At 41.0% G+C, this 15,614-nt stretch overlaps 1 protein-coding gene across 2 annotated transcripts; it reads left to right on the plus strand.

Annotated features, from left to right (window-relative positions):
* Positions 1–674: 674 nt before the first annotated feature.
* Positions 675–15,308, plus strand: spty2d1 (SPT2 chromatin protein domain containing 1). 2 transcript variants are annotated; one of them, XM_034215849.1, is made up of 6 exons: positions 675–1,230; positions 1,585–1,699; positions 1,783–3,590; positions 14,094–14,250; positions 14,343–14,423; positions 14,525–15,308. In XM_034215849.1, exons 3-6 carry the CDS (start codon positions 1,832–1,834, stop codon positions 14,613–14,615), a joined length of 2,088 nt encoding a protein of 695 aa, XP_034071740.1. In that variant the 5' UTR covers positions 675–1,230; positions 1,585–1,699; positions 1,783–1,831; the 3' UTR covers positions 14,616–15,308. The 2 variants fall into 2 exon arrangements, with proteins under 2 accessions (XP_034071740.1, XP_034071741.1); XM_034215850.1 differs by having other exon boundaries at positions 676–1,230; positions 1,585–1,709; positions 1,792–3,590.
* The last annotated feature ends 306 nt before the right edge of the window (positions 15,309–15,614 follow it).

Below are 15,614 nucleotides of genomic sequence, written 5' to 3' on the forward strand. Positions count from 1 at the left end.
TAATTTGTCTGTAATTACATTTAGGCCTACTTTTGCGTGTGATCCTGTAAATATAATCATTTTAAATATGACCCTTTTGTCAAAATATTTTTCCGAACCATTTTTGTTAATCGTTCACGTGTCAAAACTATGTTTAATATATTGAGGTATTGTGCCTAGCCTACTTTGTCTAATCAAACAAATAAAATCAATTCCACTTATCGATGAAAGTGATTTTCCGATCTTAGTAACCTTTGTTTTCTCTCAAGACAGACATCCCCTCTACGCGTGCATTTACACCAAAGCCAAAGCCCTATACGGCGCTGATTTACACGACATAATTGGGCAACTAATGTTACAACTCTCGAGTACAATTTATTGTGGTACTCATTTCACACATGCCTACAAATAATACAAAATGTAAATAACTACATTCCACTTAGGCCAGTTAATGTAAACTTGCGTTGTATTGCATTTGTCCAAATGATTTTTACGCTATTAACAACCAGTCACTTTTTACACCTTTAACGACAACATTTGTCAAAAAACAAATATGTTTTGAATTTAAAAAAATGAAGCGTTTGTTTTATTCTGATTTGCAACTATCAAATCCCAGGACTGAAAACATAATGGACTTAATTGTAACTACTGACTCTTTGTATCTAACAAAGACGGAAACGCGCAGGAGGGACTCCTCTCACTTCCTTAGAGTAATCTTTGGACCTTTAATTCTTCTGTCTTTCACACCGTTAGTCTCTACCTACCAACACCCGTGGTAACATTATGGCTGAGTTTTTAGTGTTTTTCTATCTTTAGGCTTTATTTGTATGAACATTTTTGATGGATTTTGCTGTGTTGTATCAGTTTAAAAGTTCGTCTTTTCAGGCTTCTTGGTTTGCTAACGTTAGTTTACGTCAGTAAACGTATGGTTAGCTAACGCTAACTTCGCTAGCTTAATCGAATGTAGTAAAATATCTCTTAACGGTTTGATATACAGTATTTATTACCACGGAGTCTGTTTGAAATAGTGTTATCCTTATAGCTATTTAGGTGTCGTTTGGTAACGCTGAATCTCGAGCGAGTTTACCTGGGTTGGAAGCTAAACGCTAGCGTTAGCTTTAGCAATCAACACTCCTGGTTGATCCCTCGATTCGTTTCAAACAGCCTGCTTCATCACTCGCAGTCTAAAAGATGGACTTTGATAATATATTAGACCTCGCCTCTCAGAACCAGGGCCTCAGCAGTGTCCAGGTAGGTCAAATGTCTTTACTCATTCCTATCAGTAAACTTGTGTTATGTGGCAAATCTTGTGAGCACACAAATGCCAGCTCATCTGTCAGAGGATTTGATAATGTAGCTAGCTGCTAACTTCCACCCTCGTGAGCCTGCTTGCTAGGCAGACGTTTACTTAAACCTGTAAGCTTGTCAAGTTTTTATATTTCCAATCTAAAGTTATATTTAGACCAACATATGTGGGTAATTACATCGTCGTATTTCCCTATAACTAAGACCTCTAAACGATTCAAATAGCAAAGAGACATGTGTAACTACTTTATATTCAATATGCTGTACATTTTCATGTATTTTGTGTCCTTCTTTGAGCAGAAAAGATACAGTCTACAAACTGGACCACCGAAAAAAGTCCCACGGTCGAGAGGTGTAGATCCTAGTGCTGTGCAGGCACTTCTGAAGAAGCAAACCATTGATCACAAAAAGAAAGGTAACGCTAAGTTAACGTTATCACAGTGATTTTATAGCCATTACAGAATACATTCTTCATTGATGTTTTTTGTGTTCATCCAGAAATTCAAGTGAAGAAAAGAAGGATGAACTACTACAGAAGAGGGTTGAAATGAAGTCGGACCGTAAAGCCCGGGCCATGGCTTCCAGAACCAAAGACAATTTCAGAGGCTACAATGGCGTCCCAGTTGTAGAATTGCCTAAGAAGAGGAGAACAAAACAAGAAATGCAGGAAGAAAGAGCAATGAATGGCGAAGGATTTACGAACAACTCCATTGACCCAGAGGATGAGGATAATTATGAGTATGAGCCTTCAGATTCAGAGTCGGAGCAGGAGCCAGAACCACGGAGACCTGCAAAAACCCCTGGATTTAGTGCTAGTAGCAGGAGTAGTAGTAGTAGCAAGCAATCCTCTAAAAAGCCTGCTCCACCTCCCTTGAACTTTGCAGAGTTACTCAAATTGGCAGAGAAGAAGCAGTTTGAGCCAGTTGAGGTAAAAAAGGTAGTGAAAAAAGAAGATAGGCTCCGAACAGCTGAAGAGATAAGGGAGCGGGAGCTGGAGCGCAAGGTTAAGAGAATGGACAGAGACTCAAAGACTGAGAGAGACAGAGACAGCAGGTCTCAATCTAGCTCTAGTTCAATGAGGAAAAACACTTCTGAGAAGGAGCAGAAGAATGGTAAACCCCAAAATAACTCCTCAGTGAAGCCAAGTTTGCCCAGTGGCTCAGCGAAGAAATTGCATCCAACATCTTCTAGTGATAAAGGCCACTCTTCTTCTAGGCCCTCTGTTAATGACAGAGACAGAGATCGATCCAAGATGTCTAACAGTGACAGAGATCGTTCCAAGATGTCTAACAGTGACAGAGATCGTTCCAAGATGTCTAACAGTGACAGAGACCAATCCAAGATGTCTAACAGTGACAGAGATCGATCCAAGATGTCTAACAGTGATAGAGACCAATCCAAGGCAGCCTCATCAAGTGCTTCTGGTGCCACAAACAGTAAAGTTCCTTCAAAAGGCTCATCATCTCAGGTTTCAGCCAAACAAGGGGGGCTCAAGCCCTCATCCAGCCACAAATCAAGTGCCTCAAGTGACCTTATCCCCAAAAAAGAAAGCTCATCAAGACCCTCAGGCATTCCTGGGACCAGGGCTCCTGGTCCATCTACATCAGGCCAAAGATCTCAACAGGGGAGCTCCCAACAGAACAGGCCCAGTCAGGGTGTGAAGCAAGGACCTTCAGCCGGAGGAAACAAGTCTGGAAAGGGAGAACCTCTGAGGCCTGGAACTAATTCTGCTGGAAAGTCAAGTGGTAATTCAGGGATGAGACCTTCTTCGGGGGGCCCTCCTAAGGCAGGGGGCCAGCCCCAGTCAAGGCCTGGAGGCACATTCCATGCAAAAGCTCTTGGTGTCCCACAGGCCAGGCCTGGTGGGAGTGGCCCAAATGGTCCCCCTAGAGGAGGTGGACCCCGACCGCCAGGGACGGGGCCTGCTCGGCCTGGCAGTGGAGGACCAGTATCTGGACGGCCCTCGGGCAGCGTTGGATCTGGTCCTGGAAAATCCACGTGCACTGTGGTGTCCGAGACCATTTCATCCAAGAATTTTGGTGGGCCCAAACCAGGAGTCCCTCCTCAACCAGGCATGCAGCAGAGACCAGGCATGCAGCAGAGACCCGGCATGCAGCAGAGACCCGGCATGCAGCAGGGACCCGGGATGCAGCAGAGACCCGGGATGCAGCAGAGACCCGGGATGCAGCAGAGACCCGGGATGCAGCAGAGACCAGGCATCCAGCAGAGACCAGGGATGCAACAGGGACCCGGGATGCAACAGAGACCAGGCATGCAACAGAGACCCGGGGTGAACAGACCACCAGGTAATAATCTGAGGGAAGATAATGGTGTTCAAGATTCAAGAGATTTCTTTTGTCACGTGTCACACATGCGTAGTACAATGTGGATGCTTCAAACTTCCAAGCAGTGCAACATTTGTGTATAAGAAACTATCGATGCTAATTAAACAAAATGCAAGATTGAAAAAAATGGCAAAATAGTGAAAATATATTAAATTAGCCAAAAACTGGACTTGTCACTTAAGGAATACACTGACAACAGTATACAAATGTGCAGAGAAAAAGGTACTATGAAGGATAAAGATATTAACAGTAGTATTAGGCGCGTTCACACCGCAGTACTTTTCCCACTTTAGTTCCGATATAGTTCCGAAATGCCGCGTTCACACCAAAAAGAGCCGAAACAAAAATTAGTTCATGAGAAACTTTTTACCCCCTTTTCCGTTCCTGCTAGAGAGCAGGTACTTTCGTGGGAGAAAAAGGTTCAGGGCTCTCGACTAACTTTTTTCACCATCCTCCCGGAACCGTCCCGAAATACAATCTAAGCCGTCCCGAAATTAATGTGGACCGTCCCGAATTTAAAAATATTTAGTTTTTCTACATTATCATTAGTTAAAATCATTCAAAGTGACGTTTAACATAAATAAGACATCATACAAATCTAGATGATAATTCATCACCCTTTTTATTTGAGGAAATCAGTCAAACACAGAAACAAAGGCCAAATATATTTAAAAAAAACACACAAACGAGAAAGTTACTCTAATATTGAATCCAATCAAGTCCCATCCAACTAACAAAAAAATCCAACACTCTGTCCTGAAGACAGAAGACAGAACCCAGAGTAACCATTAACCAGGATGACAGTCTGTAACACAGTCAGGAGACCTTTACAAACTGTCCCGCCCCCTCGCACACAGACGGGAGAGAGAGATCTCTCGTCTGGATTGGTCTTATTGCATATTAGATATTGAGTTGGCAAAACTAAAACTGCGATATAATGTTTATGTAGCAATAATACACAAGACGTATATGTTTTAAATGTCTCCAGTACCATAACGTCGGAGCTTAACGGTACCACGTTCTTTAATAATTCCGGCCCGGGGCCCGTTTGATACCGGGGCTCGGTACCCATCCCTACGTGGAGAGAGGCGCAGCATATTGCTAAGGACTGAATGCGATGGAGTTCTCATTATTCGCGAGCCAGGAATTTGCGGGCCGCTGTCTGTGTGTGTGTGTGTATTTCGCGGGTTGCTAAATGTTTTGTGCGTGTGTGTTTAAATGTTGTCGTAGTAGAGTTAGCAGGGTATTTTTATTTTAACTCTCGTCCCAAATTCGTCCCACATTTTTTTTTTATCCTCCCGACCCTATTGTTTTCGGCGACGGGACGCGCTTAAGCTCGAGCCCTGAAAAGGTTCCTATGTCTGATTGGCTGGGCGGAATGCAAACCACGCCCCGTAAAACTCCCAAAAAGTTTTGTGAAACCGCCATTTTATTATCCTCGCATTAGCATTATTAGCATTAGCCCAGCGCAGAAGCGCAGAGAGACTAACTTATGGCAACACAAAAGAAAACATGGGAGCGGTGGAGATGAGGAGGTTCTGGCAATTTACTCGGAAGGCTTCAGTATCTCCCAGTAAACCCAAAGCAGAAGAAGAAGTGACGTCAGCGGCTTCATTTGCCTAATCCTCCCCCAGGCACTTATTCCGGTGTGAACGCAATCTGTACTTGGTTCATGAGAACTAAAGTTCTCATGAACTAAGTTCTGATGAACCTTTGTGGGAAAAGCACTGCGGTGTGAAAGCGTGCTGAAAACTAAAAAACTGAAACTAAAGTTCCTTTTAGGTTACTGCAATAATCATAATATGTAATTAAAGACAATGGTGGACTCTGGCAAAAGTGCTTGGTCAAATGTGTTAAAATCACAGCAGTGGTACAGGTTGGGTAAACACTGCACTTGACTTCTTGAGAACAGGCTTTTTTTTATCAAAGTAAACCCCTTCTACCTGCCAGTCTATTCAAGCTCTGGTTAAGAGCAACATATCCATCTCCAGCCTGTTGTTGGGCACAACTTTTAGTTTTAAGGAAATGGCTTGATACAATCAGAAAATAAAACCATCACTTCGCGCTCTGCGTACATACAAAATATTTCTATTGTCACTCATAATTTGAAATGATTGATTGTGCTCATGTTGATATCAACACAAATGTCCTTCACTACATACACAATACAAATAAACCTTAAGCACGTAATAGCTCATAACACACATACCCAGTTAACCATACACTACGATGAACATTGCAAAACAATGCATGTTTTCATTAACAATAACGATACCCTTATAGATGTCATTCTAACATGCAGCTCATAAGTATGTGTCTGTTTGTGTTTTTCCTAATGATATCAGCGACCATTGCACTATTGCTTGCGTTAGGAGCACTAAGTTGCCCAAAGCCAAGGGTCTTATTGTGCTCAGGCGCTGCTTCAAACACTTCTCTGAGCAGGTTTTCCTACACGATCTGGCGGAGGTTAAATGGCACTTCATAGCATTAATTCCATCTGTCGATGTTGCGGTCCAATTCTTTATTGATCACTTTTTATCGATTATTAATAGACATGTCCCCCTTAGAAAATTCAGAGTTAAGAATAGGAACACTCCATGGTTTACAAGAGAATTATCTGATTTAATTCATGATCGCAATAAGCAATGGTCTAGAAAGTCTAACACTAGTGATGAGTGGCTTCTTTTTCGTGTCCTCAGAAATAAATGTTCAGCCCTTATTAAAAAAAGCTAAAGCTGATTACTATCTGAGCTTAACCACTGATTGTTTTAATGACCATTCTAAGTTCTGGAAAACAATTAAATCACTTCAGAACAAGAAGGTTTCTAGTTTCCCTCAAAAACTGAAGGTCAGTGATTATTTTATTTCAGATACAAATGATATGTCTAATGTCTTTAATGCTCACTTCAAAAAGGCTGGTCACATTTTTGATGAGCAAAGTCATGACTCTGCATGGTCGTACTCACAGCCCTAGTCAAGAGATTAACTCCCCCCTGTTTTTGATTTAGCTTCTTTCTAGGTCTCTGAAGTCTTACACAGTTTGCACTCAATTGATCCTAAAAAGTCTGCCGGGCCTAACGGCCTAGATCAGGCATCCTCAAACTACGGACTCCGGTCCGGATCCGGACCGAACCACCACTGTCTCCGGACTCTGAGCAAATTATAGTTTTCATATGTATTATCTCTCTGTATTATATGTGAGACATCGCCACAACGCATTCGCAACGAGTCAAAATTCTCCGCTATGTCCACTGCAAACAGCGCTCTGCATGTCTGACTGTTCCACTGTGTTCCACCTGTGTGTGTCAACGCTTTGGTCCAATCACATTCAGCATCCAGTCAGCGTTTTTTCCCCCCAAACAATCTGCGAATCAGAGGCACAGTAGGGCGGGTCTTCGCGGACTGCGGGTGGGAAAAATGTGTGTGTCTCTTTCAACCTGTCTAAATCAGAGCGAGAATTAAAAAAAAAAAAATCAGAGCGAGAGTTAACAGCTCATCTAGTTCCATCTGTACTGTAGCTAGTAGCCTAGTTTCACCTACTGGGGTGGCAACTGACACCCTAAAAATAGGCATTACCACTCCAGTTGGCAGCTTTGTTTTGAAAGAAAAGTTGTGGCTCATCGGACATTTATGAGAGAAAGTCTCTAATGTCCGAGTGCAAGTGAATGCAGCACAAGATGCACGTCATGTAACCCCTCCCCCGGTCCTGGCGCAAGCGTGGACATACGATTGGCGGCCATTTCATTTTGAACTGGACGGCGCAAAACGAGAAGCATTCGGACCCAAGCGCTGAAGGAATGAGGTATTTGCGGTCTACACTGACAGAGAAGAGACTGTCAGTTTGGCTGTACTCAGCATTGAATCAAAACGCACTGAAGCTGTTGATCTTAATACGTTTGTGAGGCGTTTTGCTGAACAAAATGGTAATCGCCGCATTCAGCTGTAATAGACATGTCAACTTGATGCTCTGCTCACGGATGAGCATACACAACTATTAAGATGATGACCTTACGAGTGTAAATATATTTTTTTCTTTGAGGGGGTCTGCCCCCAAAAAACTGTTTTAAGTCCTGAGAAAGTCAAATCAGACGGTGTGTAAAACTACACTGCCCAGCCAAAAAAAAGTAACCACTTTGATTTAACTAGGCCAGTAGGTAAGGGCCTTCCACTGGATAATAACTGAAGTATAAAAGAATGCATGACTGAAGTGATGGAGACCATGTTTGAAGGCAAACAAAAAGAGGAAATAACAGGTCAAATCAAGCAAATCCCCTCTCAGATTCCACAGCAACCAGAAGAACAGAAATACTGGCTGGTGATTTGATTCATCAGCTTTGTGATGGAATAAAAAATGCACAGTGCATTTCCTTAGCTGTGGGTGAGTCCACTGACACCACTGACAATGCTCAGTTGCTGGTGTTTGTGAGTTGTTATGATGAGGCAAAGGGGGAGTTTGTTGAAGATGTGTTGGGCCTGACGAACCTCAGTGGACGCACAAGGGGGAATACATTTATAAAGCAATAATGGGAATGCTGAATGAAAGAGGGTGCAGCTGCCTTTATTCATAACTGTGCAGCTCTTACACTGCAACTCTGAGGGGTCAAGCACAGACACAATAACAATGAAAACTGCTGCATACAGATTATTTTTGTTTTTGCAACCTTGTGTTAAGAATCTTGTTGCAATTGTTTAAAAGTTTGAATGACCGTAATAAACGGACCTTTGTCTTATTGAAACATTTATTTTGGACCTTTAAGATTTGTATTTGAGTACCCCTGGCCTAGATCCTTTCTTTTTAAAAATTGCAGCTCAGATTATAGCTCAACCAGTTACTGATATTTGTAATCTCTCCCTGTCCACTCGCACACTGCCAGCTGTGTGGAAGCAAGCTCTTGTATCGCCGCTCTTGAAAGCTGGTGATCCCACTGATTTGAATAACTATTGACCCATCTCAAATCTTTCTGTGTTATCAAAGATTCTTGAGTCCCTAGTTTCTACTCAGCTTAAACTTTTTTTAAATTCACACAACATCCTTAACCCTATGCAATCTGGATTCAGATCAAAGCACAGTACTGTGACTGCCGGTCTGAAAGTCTTAGACCAGGGGTGCCCAACCTTTTTTGAACCGAGAGCTACTTTTAAAGTTGCCAGTCTGCTGAGATCTACCATTCCAAATAGAGAGGCGTAGCCATTACTACCAGGTAAATACACACTTCTACTTGTATAAAACTGACCTTTGTACGATTATTACTTCATAAAATACTGCAGATCCTTTATCTTACCTCTTTCTAATCTACACACATACAAGTATTTAACTGAAGTTACACAACAGTGTTGTTGATACGGAGTTGGAGTTTATTCACACGTCACTACAGTGGGTAATGTTTTCAAGAAACATTGAACAGTGCTGCCACATATGACACAGGAAAAAAAGAAAATACTCTGAATCCTTTCTTTGCCATGATTTAAAATTAGTGTTGCTACAAAAGTATATATTAGGCTTACTAATAAGACAACTCAGATCTGAAGCTACACAGGAATCTGCTGCCAAAGTGCAATAAAAAAGACAACATTAATAGAATCAAACCCTTTTTTTGTTGCATTTTAGTAGAGTATAAAAATAAATGCCTTTTTTAAAATAGGATGCAAGCAACACTAGTTTCTTAACCTGAATTGATAATAGACTATAATCAATTTAAGTTTGCATTCTTATACCATTGTGTACAATAATCATAATGAATGAGTTCAAACAAACTAAAACTTACAGCTGATTAATAACGTATCTAACTTGAGTTTTTATTATATCAAAAACCTGTTGAAATGCTACTGTTATTTTTACTGTCCCCAAAAAGCGCATCGGCAGCCTCCAGGAAAGCTTCTTTCACAACTTCGCCGTCTTTGAAAGACTTCATGTGTTTCGCAAGAACGTGACTGACACGATAAGATGCTATGGTAGCAGCCTTGCTCTTGTTGTTGAGCCTGGTGAAAATGGACTGCTGTGCATTTAGCTGTCCTTTCAGGCCCCTCCCCTTTTGGAGCGTAGGGCAGAATTAGAAGGGAATTCCGTCTCGTAGCGTTTGTGCACTGTTTTGAAATGCCGCTCCTAAATTACCCTTCTTCGATAAAGCCACGCTCGCATTGCAGATGAGACAGATGGACTTTGAATTGGAATAGATACAAAAATAATCATCCTCCCACAAAATTATATATTTTGGGCTTCTTTGCTTCTGCCATAATTGCGGTCTTGTGTGTGTGACACGGACAACATCAGCGAAATAGTGCCCACTGCCCAACAGCCACGCCCAGACACATGGGGTCACGCCGGCCAATCACAATGCTTTGATGCGTTCAAGTACATTATTCTGGCACAGGAAGATTATGTTATAGGACATTAACGATAAAACAGAATATTGTTGTTCTATTTTTAGACACATCTCGCGATCGACTGGGAATCTCCCCGTGATCGACCGGTCGATCGCGATCGACTGGTTGGGCACCCCTGTCTTAGACGATATTAAGGCTGCTTTGGATAAAACATATGTTTGTGTTGCATTGTTTATTGACCTAGCCAAAGCATTTGACACTGTAGATCACCACATTCTGTCTAATGTTATGTTGATGTCTCGTTTAGGTCATAACGCCATTTGCTGGTTTCAAAGTTATCTAACCCAGGGGTTCCCAAACGTTGCCATGACAAGGACCCCCATATAGCATTATTCTCTGGCGGGGACCCTCCTGTTGCAATTTTTTTTTAAATGATGAGTTTATGAGTTTATGATGAGTTATGATGGAAAATATGACAAATTAATCATACAACTTAATACATTTTCTTAATATATATTTGTATTGATAATTAATAATCAGTTATTCTTCTAAACATTTTTTGTATTTATCTTTTGTTTGTCATTCATTGTGTGTTCTGTTATAAACATTCTTAACACAATATTAAACAGTAATATCAACAGTAAACATATTTTTAAAGCATTTTAAAAGTGATTTATGTCTTTATAATATTATATAATTTTGAACAGAAGATGAGAGTAACACCTACGTCACTTCCGGGCAAAAATTACGGCCCCGCCCACTTTTGGGGGAAAACAACGCTGTCATTTGAATGGCGGTCAATACAAATTCTGAAGTTTTTGCCAATCCGATCAAATTTTTTTGAAAACCGTCGATTTTTGGATCTTCAAAGAGCCCGATTACGATGGCCAGACAGGCAAACAATTACATTTGATCATTGGTAATCGACAATCGGTCTTGATATATGGTTAAATTAAAATCAGTAGGCGAGGCTGTAATTTCTCCAGCTGTTACTCTCATGAGCTAGGCGGAACATAATAGTTGTATCATGCCAACAAGCTGCCGTGTCGTTTATTGCACCTCAAACATTACAAATAATCCAGAGTTCAGTGTTTCTGTACTTCCTCTAAGAAGAAAGGACAGTAAAAGAAGAGCTCTGTGGCTTCAGGCCGTTCTTATTATACATCCATGCTTCAGGCTCGATCGCCATTCAAATGACAGCGTTGTTTCCCCCAAAAGTGGGCGGGGCCGTAAAGTGACGTCGATGTTACTCTCATCTATGAAAATCGATAGCCTACTGCTATATTTAACCATATATCGAGCCCGATCGTCGATTTCTAATGGCTTAATGCAATTGTTTGCCTGTCTGGCCATTGGAATCGGGCTCTTTGATGATCCAAAAATCTCCGGTTTTCTTAAATTTCTGATCGGATTGGCAAAAACTTCAGAATTTGTATTGACCGCCGTTCAACTGACAGCGTTGTTTTCCCCCAAAAGTGGGCGGAGACGTTATTTTTGCCCGGAAGTGACGCATTTGTTACTCTCATCTATATGAACAATTAACATATATTTTTTGCATTTTTGAAAGCTACTTATGCCTTAATAATATTATATATAATATTCAACAGTAATATTAACAATAAACATATTTATATTCATATATATAAACAACAATATTTGCTACATCCGTGCTCTCATCCAGCTGCAGAGCGAAATATTCACTTGCTCTCACTTGCTCCAAAAGCTGAGCAGATACTCAGTTTCACTCTCAGTAGCGGCAGCTCGATTCTGATTGGCTTGATGGGCGGTCGTGTGATTTAAAAATGTTTTTAGAAATACAAAATATTAAAAGATTGGCATCAAAGGACACATAGATTGATAGATATGCAGTTATTAATAACATCTATGTAAACAATATTTGTAATCGGAATCATGTGCTCCTTCTCTGGATATGGCAATTTCCAATTTAAAAATTGATTTTATCACGCTACAGCATGCGCTTATTGATTCAAAACTGCTATTGAACAGTAAGAAAACCAAAGCAATGTTCTTTGCTCCCAAGTCAGCGTCCTCTTGCCTTTCCATTGACACCCTTGATGGCGTCTCCGTTGAGTTTGTCCGTTGAGCCATTCTTGGCTTCCTTTATAGACTTAAATGTTGTTTTTTAACTTCTTCCCATAAAAGGTTGGTCTCTGGCTTATTCCTGTCCCAGCTTGACTACGGTGATACAATCTATAGATTTGCCTGTCCCACTGTGTTGGCCAAACTTGACCCACTCTATCATGCTGCACTGCGATATATATATATATATATATCAAATGCACCCTATAGGACTCATCATTGCAAACTGAATAGCCTAAATGGATGGTCGGCACTTAGTATGCGTAGGATGCAGCATTGTTTTTTATTAATGTATAAAGCCATTTTAGGTAAGCTTCCCCTGTACATATGTGCCAGATTTGCTCCAGTTTGTGACTCTTACAACCTCAGATCCAGTGCCTGGATACGGTTCCAGGTACCTGCTGTGCGGACTGAGGCTGAAAAAAGGAGTCTTTTTCATTATGGTCCTTGGTCTTGGAATGACCTTCAATCACGCCTTAAACTGACAGCACTTGTCCCTATAGCCTGTTTTAAATTGAAGCTGTCTTAGGCCCTGGCCACACGAGGACGAAAACGGCTAAACGCATAGGATTAACGCAAACGCAATCGCAAAAAAGCTGCCGTCCACACGCAATATTCACCGGATAGTGTTTGTCCACACGAGACAGCTCTGTTTAGCTCCAACCGCTGGAGAAGCTGCAGTACATATGCAGGAGCCTGTACGTGGCGCTGTAACTTCCTCCACAAAAGCAGCGAAGAAGCATGGTTGTCATGGTTGCCCTTCTGTTTATTCTCCGCGGTGGGGGCCGAGGGAACCGGGCAGAGTTTTTCGCCAGTCAACGTGTATTAAAGTTTAAACCTTCCGACGACAAAATTATAAAAGTGCCGGTCAAAGGTCTTCTTTGTTATTTATTGAGCTTTAAAACAAATGAATAATGAATCTATATAATATAATAATAAAATACATGGAGCCTCTCTTTTCCCTCCCTCTCTTCTGACAGCGCCAGTGTCTGTCTCATGCAGCAACTGATCCAGTAATGACTGACCCGGCCGACAGTAAAAATAAACATATTTATAACTAGTTTAGGTAGTTTGAGAGGTGTCTCCGTCCTGTCAGATTAGACTTCACTCGCGTTTATGTCCATATCGAGAGAAAGATAAATAATCTGAATTCAGTGTGCAGTTTACTTTGAAGCGGGGGTGAGCAGCAGAGGTGGGGAGAGGCGGGGCTATTGCCTCATCATTATCAGAAAATGATCGTATAGGGCGTACACACGGAGCCGTTGGACCCCCCAGAGCGTTGCGTATGCCGTTCTATCCACCTTGGGACCCGTTATCGTTTCCGCAGTCGTTTAGTGCCGTATTCGGTCGTCCTCGTGTGGCCGAACGGTCTATATGACACTAAACAGTAACGCAAACGACCGTTTTCGTCCTCGTGTGGCCGGGGCCTAAGGTCCTTACCACCAGCTGCTCTTGCAGTAATAAGTAGTACCTTTCTTACTGTCCCAAATGTGCACAATGTAGTGACTGCTTTTTGTTTTGTTTACTTAGTTGTGTTCTCTGTATTTTATGGCCGTGTTATGTGTAAAAATGTGTAACGTTGCTGCCTTCTTGGCCAGGTCAGCATTGCAAATGAGATTGTATCTCAATGCTTTTTATCTGGTTGAATAAAGGTTAAATTAAAATAAATTACAAACAACCTCTGACATTTTGCAGCCTGAAGTACAGCGGTCAGTTTGACAGGGCAAGGGGTTTGTTTGCCAAACTGAATGAAGTGTGTCAGCAACAATCAGCAGCCTTTGTCGTTATTCCGGGGTCACAGAGCAGCTATCTTTCCAACACAGATAAACAAAATCTTATTTCAATGTCCTCAACCTTGTACCATAATATTGACTTTTGTAACCTTAGTTATAATCCAATCACAAGCTGGGTAGTTTAGGCATTTCCTACCTCCCGTCCCGAGCATGGCCAAATCTCCCCTTCATACAGTATGTGGATTTTCCCGTTCAGCAACTGCCCAAGTGCCAATATTGAAAGTTATTTTCTGTATGTTTTCTCCAGTCCCAAGGTTACCGCCAATCACCTCTGCATACAAGAGGAAATACGAGGATGACGAGGACGAGTATGACTCAGAAATGGAGGATTTTATTGACGAGGGAGAAGAACAACAAGACATCTCCAGGCATATTAGGGAAATCTTTGGATATGATAAAAACAAGTAAGTGTTGACTTAATATACACAGTTTACAAGTACTTTCCATGTATAGTAAGTTCTTTATGACATCACTTCTTTGCTTTTTACCTCATCAGATACAAGGCGGACGAGAGTGACTATGCACTTAAATTCATGGAAAGCAGCTGGAAAGATATGCAGAAAGAGGAGGCCAGGACGTAAGATGAAAATAAAACTCCCAGTCCTCAAATATACAGATGTAGTATTTACCATCTTTTATATAATGTGATTTTTCTTCTGTGTCCCTCTGCTACTTTAGCCTGCGAATGGCCGTGAGGGAAGATCAGGAGGAGGAGGACAGAGAACTACAAGAGCTGAAAAGGCAAACTGCCAAGAGGAAAAAAAACTGAAGCCCCTATTTTCGTTGAGATTAATGAAAAACTAAAAAGCTGTGTCCCGTGAGAGGTCTGCCATGAGGCCCAGTGACTGTGCCCACCTCGGCCTCTGTGGGACAAAAACTGTGGAACGACACGTGGCATTGGCCCAGAGAAAAAGAGAAGACTGTTAGTCAAAGACAAAATATGCACAAATCATTCGGGCATTACCCTGTGACAAAGATCTCTTATTTTCCCTGTTTTATTATTTATTGCCCCCACTGAGTGACGGGTTTACATGGTCAACAGTCTCACATTTCTTAAAAGGAACTGAGAACTATAAATATGGAAGAGTGTGATATTTTGTAGACAAACAATGACATACAGGTGTTGATAAAATGCTATTTTCAGCAGAAATTGTTGCATACTTTTCCAAAACAAATGATTGTAAAGTAATTACAATATGCAGAAACACACTTTACCACTTGATGTGTTGCGTGTTTCTCTTTTAAAGGGAGTTTAGAGAAATGATTGCTTTAAATGTCTCGCTTTATGTTAATGTTTTCTCGACAATCCTAGTAATATATACAGAACTTGGGTACCACTACAAGTGTCATTTGTAGAAAATGGTATGAATTTAGGTTAAAGCAATGAAATATTATTTTGCCATTGTGTGGAAATTTGTTTTTTTAATATATGACATTTGTTAAATTAAATGTCTTATTTTTCTTTTTAGTTTAAAGATTATTATATTCTTTCTGGAGTTTTCAATGGAAATGGTTCAATCCTTTTTCAAAGGCTAAGACATTAGAGTAGAGAATGCAGCTCTAGGAGAAAAGGTGTACATTAGGAACTGATTTAGAATAATATTTACAATTTCAGTTTGAATAAAGAAACAGCTTAAAGAATAGTGACATTAATCAGATATTCAAGAGTGCTATGATTTTCATTTAGATTCATGTATAATATATTTAAGGTATAACAACTAATAAGTAGTTTAAAAAAAGTGAGGGTTCAGATCTTTTCAAAATGTGT

Source organism: Gymnodraco acuticeps, unplaced genomic scaffold (assembly GCF_902827175.1).
Source record: "Gymnodraco acuticeps unplaced genomic scaffold, fGymAcu1.1, whole genome shotgun sequence".
Taxonomy (NCBI): Eukaryota; Metazoa; Chordata; class Actinopteri; order Perciformes; family Bathydraconidae; genus Gymnodraco; species Gymnodraco acuticeps.

Bases quoted from the DNA above. Each gene is read 5' to 3' on its own strand.
- spty2d1 (XM_034215850.1), top strand. From the start codon at position 1,171: ATGGACTTTGATAATATATTAGACCTCGCCTCTCAGAACCAGGGCCTC. The intron at 3,591-14,093 runs GTAATAATCTGA...TGTTTTCTCCAG, and splicing joins CGGGGTGAACAGACCACCAG to TCCCAAGGTTACCGCCAATC. The intron at 14,424-14,524 runs GTAAGATGAAAA...CTGCTACTTTAG, and splicing joins CAGAAAGAGGAGGCCAGGAC to CCTGCGAATGGCCGTGAGGG.